The 4,898-nt window shown below is 40.4% G+C and overlaps 1 protein-coding gene across 1 annotated transcript; it reads left to right on the top strand.

Annotated features, from left to right (window-relative positions):
* The first annotated feature begins 1,579 nt into the window (after window positions 1–1,579).
* Window positions 1,580–3,651, top strand: LOC121787660 (cyclic dof factor 1-like). Its single transcript, XM_042186464.1, has 2 exons — window positions 1,580–1,867; window positions 2,473–3,651. Exons 1-2 carry the CDS (start codon window positions 1,703–1,705, stop codon window positions 3,433–3,435), a joined length of 1,128 nt encoding a protein of 375 aa, XP_042042398.1. The 5' UTR covers window positions 1,580–1,702; the 3' UTR covers window positions 3,436–3,651.
* The last annotated feature ends 1,247 nt before the right edge of the window (window positions 3,652–4,898 follow it).

Genomic DNA, 4,898 nt, shown 5'->3' with positions numbered 1-4,898 from the left:
TACGTAAACAACGTTTTGGAGAACAAATAAAAGGTAGAAAAAGTCGGGGTATTACAATATAGTCCTATTATAGAAGGTCAAATTGCCAGATAAATTATACCTCGTCTCATTATAGTTGGAATGTTTTGTATTTAATAAAAAAATTTGTGTACTATATTTTTGAGTTAAATGAGGAGATAATAAAGTAAGAGGGGGAGGAAAAGTAAAGAATGTGATGTTTATATTTTATGAAGTGTGCAATTTAGAGTGAGACATTTCAAAAGAAAAAATGTGTAGAATGATGGTATGGAGGGAATAAAGATTGTCAAATTCATGTTTGTCCCACAATTTCCAAAATATTTAAAAAATATCACAAAAGATTAAATTTTCACAAGTATCTTATCCCTCCCTTTCCATCAAATTACGTTTTGGTATGATAGTCGGCTTAAAACAAATGGATAAAACGTTGTTACGAACTTAGTTAGACACTCTTGTTATGCCCAAAGCCATTTTGTCCAGATATTTAACGTATACCACATAAGGTCGTACTAATTAGATACTCCACTCGTCCCACAATAAAAGTCTTATTTTGTCATTTCCGTATGTCCCAAAATAAGAGTCATATTTTACTTTTACCATAAATGGTAAATAAGTCTCACATTCCACCAACTTATTTCACTCACACTCTATTATAAAACTAATACTATATATAAGTGAGGAATAATACGACTACTATTATGAGATAGGAGGAATAATATTTTTCAAATTTTGAAAAATGTAGGACATGCCAGAAACAATCTTTCCTAACTTATACTTCGTCCGTCCCACAATAATTGTCACTCTTTTCCATTTCAGCGTCCCACAAAAATTGTTACACTTCATTTTACCATAAATGGTAAGTATGTCACACATTCCACTAACTTAATTCACTCACATTTTATTATAATAACAATATAAAAAAGTGGGTCTCACATTCCACTAACTTTTCCAACCTACTTTTATTTATATTTCTTAAAACATATGCCCACAATAAAAGTGACAATTATTATGAGACGGAGGAGGGAGTATCACAATTCTTCCTCTATGTATAACTTATTAAAATTAAAACTTAAAAATAATTTTTATTTTAATTGTGATCTATCACTCACGATTAAAGTGAATAAATGGACGCATATAAAAATTATAGATTATAATGAAATTCAATACTACTCCCTCCGTCATCATTAGAAATCCCGGTTTATTATTTTAGTCCTTTTGTCATTAGAAAATTCGGTTCAATTTTACTATAAATAATAGGCAGACCTCATTTTCCACCAATTTATTTCTATTATTAAACTAACATATAATAGGTCTCCCAATCCACTATTTTTATCCACCCTTTTATTTTTATATATTTCTTAAAATTTATGTTGAAGAGTATTATAAACTCCATAAAAGTGGCATTCACAATAACCCAAAATTATGGGGGTACAAATGAAACGATAAATTTTATCTGGGCCCACCGAAAAAACATGTGGCTCAGAAACAAGATATGTAATGACGTAGCATCAACATCCTTAAAACCCCACTCGAGCGCTGATTAAATTCAATTTTTCTACAAAGATATCAAAATCATTCCATTCAGCCTTGCCAACGAAGCTTTTTTCCCCTTTTCACACAATCTTTTTCCGAATTACTCTTCATTTTATTCATTTCTCACTCTTAGATTAATAGCAAAGAGAAAATGAAGACGCTGAAGGAACCGGAGATAAAGCTGTTCGGTCGGAAGATCTACTTCCCCGAGAACGCCGCCGCTGGAGAACTCTCCGGCGAGAGCAGTGATTGTGATCGCTTATTGGAAAATAACAGAGAAGAAGCTGAATCCAAAAAACAGGAGCATAGAGATGAGGTAGATTTTGTTCAAACTGTACATGTTTTACTTTCCTTTTCTGGAATTGTGAATCTGGTTTTTTTGGGGGTTCTTTAGTTCATGTTTGGTTTGATGTGGAAATTGAAAGATGCTTATTTATTTAGTTTTTTTGTGTCAATTTTAATTGCAAATGTTATATATGTTTTTTTATCAGTTTGATTTGGATCAATCTGAACTGGAATTTCGATTTGACATAGTCAAATCGTCTAATTTTTGCTCTTACTTTCCTGTTTTAGCATTTCCCTTTTGACTATTCCCTGTTTTAAAGATTCAAAGCAAATTGACATTTTAGAAGTATTGATACCCTTTCTCTGCTCTGTTTTCCTTACACCATTGGTTTGTAGAAAAGGGGATGTTAGTTCTTGTCGGGGTGCAAATCATATCCCACATCGAGGAATAAATAAAATTGCAAAGAATATATAAAGTCTACTCCAACTCTGATAGTCTTTTGGGAAGTGTATGACTGTAGGATGTCTTTTGGGAAGTGTATGAAGAATAAAATTGTGAGGTCTTTTTAAATCCAAAGCGAACAATATCATACTAATACATAAAGTTAACATGAATTTGTATGTTGGAAAATTTAGGAGGTAGCAGAAGGAGAAACCAGTGCCGAAAATTCGGAATCACAGATCACGGATGCTCCATCGGAGTCAGACAAGAATCCGAAAACACCCCCGACCGACGAAGACAGCAAGTCGGAAAAAGAGGAGAAGAGCGAGACGACCAACTCGGAGCAGAAGACTCTAAAGAAGCCAGACAAAATCATCCCGTGCCCACGATGCAACAGCATGGACACCAAGTTCTGCTACTACAACAACTACAACGTGAACCAGCCGCGCCACTTCTGCAAGAGCTGCCAGAGGTACTGGACGGCCGGGGGCACAATGCGGAACGTCCCAGTTGGCGCCGGCCGTCGCAAGACCAAGAACTTCCGCCACCTCACCATCTCCGAAGCCCTCCACGCCGACGGATTCCACAGCCTCAAATTCAAACCAAATGGAACCGTCCTCTGCTTCGGCCAGGACTCGCACCAAATGCCCTCTACTGAGAAAAAGAGCGAAGAAAGTACTAATGCCCCGCGGAATCCGGCCATGGATGGATTCCATCACCGTATGAATGGATTCCCATGGCCGTTTCCGTGGAACCCAGCCGCTCTCCCTCCAATGCAAATGGCAATGCCAATGCCGATGCCATACTATTTATGGAATTCCGGAAATTGGAATTTGGCAGCGGCTAGCCCTGAGTCGCCGTTGGGGAAGCATTCGAGGAGCGGGGAGGTTGTGGAGCCGGAAGGGCAGAGGCGGAAGAGCTCGGTTGTGGTGCCAAAGACGCTGAGGATGGACGATCCGGAAGAGGCTGCTAAGAGCTCGATATGGTCGACGCTCGGGATCAAGTACGATGCTGTTAGTAGTAGGGAAGGGCTTTTCAAGGCCTTGCAGGCAAAGGGCGGCGACAAGAAACCGGGGAAGGTGGCAGCAGCGTCGCCGCTGATGCAAGCCAATCCAGCGGCTCTTTCGCGGTCCCTGGCGTTCCAAGAGGGTGCTTGATTTGTTGTTGTAGCTTCGGTGAATGTAGATAAGTTTTGTACAAGTTGTATAGTAGTATGAATTATAGAACTTAGATGCTTGTAATCATACTCATTAACCGCTTTCAATCTAGTTTGGATGTGCCGAAATGAGACATTAAAAAATGTATAGAGTAGTTAGTACCTCTTGTAGTTGGAAATTTTCAATTTTAGTTTCCCCAAAACTATTTACTTGCAACCGTCAGGGCTTTCCCAAAAATCAGCCACAACTCATAATCACATGCCACACCAATATTTATTTTTAATTTCTGTCACAACACCTGTGATGATTCCGCGAATTATTGAGGATGATGAATGCTCGTAAAAATAAATTACGACACGGTGAATTTACGTGGTTCGATTTACTGAGGTAAATCTACGTCCACGGGAAGAAGGGAGGGCAAGATTGTATTGCTTGATCTGGGATTACAGCTTACAACACAGACTTGCTATATGATTTTATCTCTAGAGAGCTTAACCCTTTTCTATCTGATCTAAGTTCTATTTATACATTGAACTAAGGTCGTGGTTTGCAGCCCCACTAACAAGATCGTGGGTGAGCAATAACTGCTCAATAACTGCTTCGTACCACTAAATAGATCGTGGGTATAGCGGAGGTCGTGGAGGCCTTTCATGAGTCCACTAACTCCTAGTTCGGTCGAATGCTGAGACCGAACTGCTGGACTTTACCGATCAGCTCTTGCCGATCTGAGAGGAGAGCTTGACTGGTCGGCTTTTACCGAGCTGTAGGCTGAGTCCGAACTCTTGGGTCGTGCCGAACTCTTTGGTGCCGAACAGATACTCTTTCTTGGGCTCTGGGCTGATGGGCCGTCACAGTTATTGGGCTTGCCATTAGGGTTTAGTTCGTACCCCATCACTACCCCCCCCGAAAAGCGAAGTGAATCACTTCGGCGAGGTGAGTCACTTCGGCATTCTGGATAATGGTAAGGGGGAGGCTGACGTCAGGGGACGTGCCTTGCGCGTGCCTGCATTAAATGCGACAGTAAAATCCGGCCGTTGAATCCTGAAAAGGTGGGATTCGAAACGGCGCAACGATCTCGAAATCTTTCCCGAATCTGATAAATATGCTCCTTTCTTCATCATTGAAGCACTTTTGCTGTTGCGTCTTCTATACTCTCTCTTTTTCGAGAAATTTTCTTCCGCTTTCAAGAGCTTCTTCCGACTTTCTTCATCTTCAAAAAGTAAGAAAAATGTCTTCTTCTTCTTCGGAGTCGGGTAGCGGTAGGAAAGGGGATAAGGGGTCTTCTGGCCGGAAAGAGTCCGGGGAGAAGACTGTAGAGTATTTCCCTAGTATTTTGAGTAAGGATACTGTGATATCCCTACCCGAAAAATACTTTTTTCCTGGGGGGAAGGCGGTGGTACCTGACGGTGATCATAGGGCTGACTCCCCGCCGGAGGGGTACGCCACCGTGTACGAGGCCTGCT

Source organism: Salvia splendens, chromosome 22 (assembly GCF_004379255.2).
Source record: "Salvia splendens isolate huo1 chromosome 22, SspV2, whole genome shotgun sequence".
Lineage (NCBI taxonomy): Eukaryota > Viridiplantae > Streptophyta > Magnoliopsida > Lamiales > Lamiaceae > Salvia > Salvia splendens.
The sequence above is the reverse complement of the archived record's forward strand: the minus strand, read 5'-3'. Positions and strand labels throughout refer to the sequence as shown.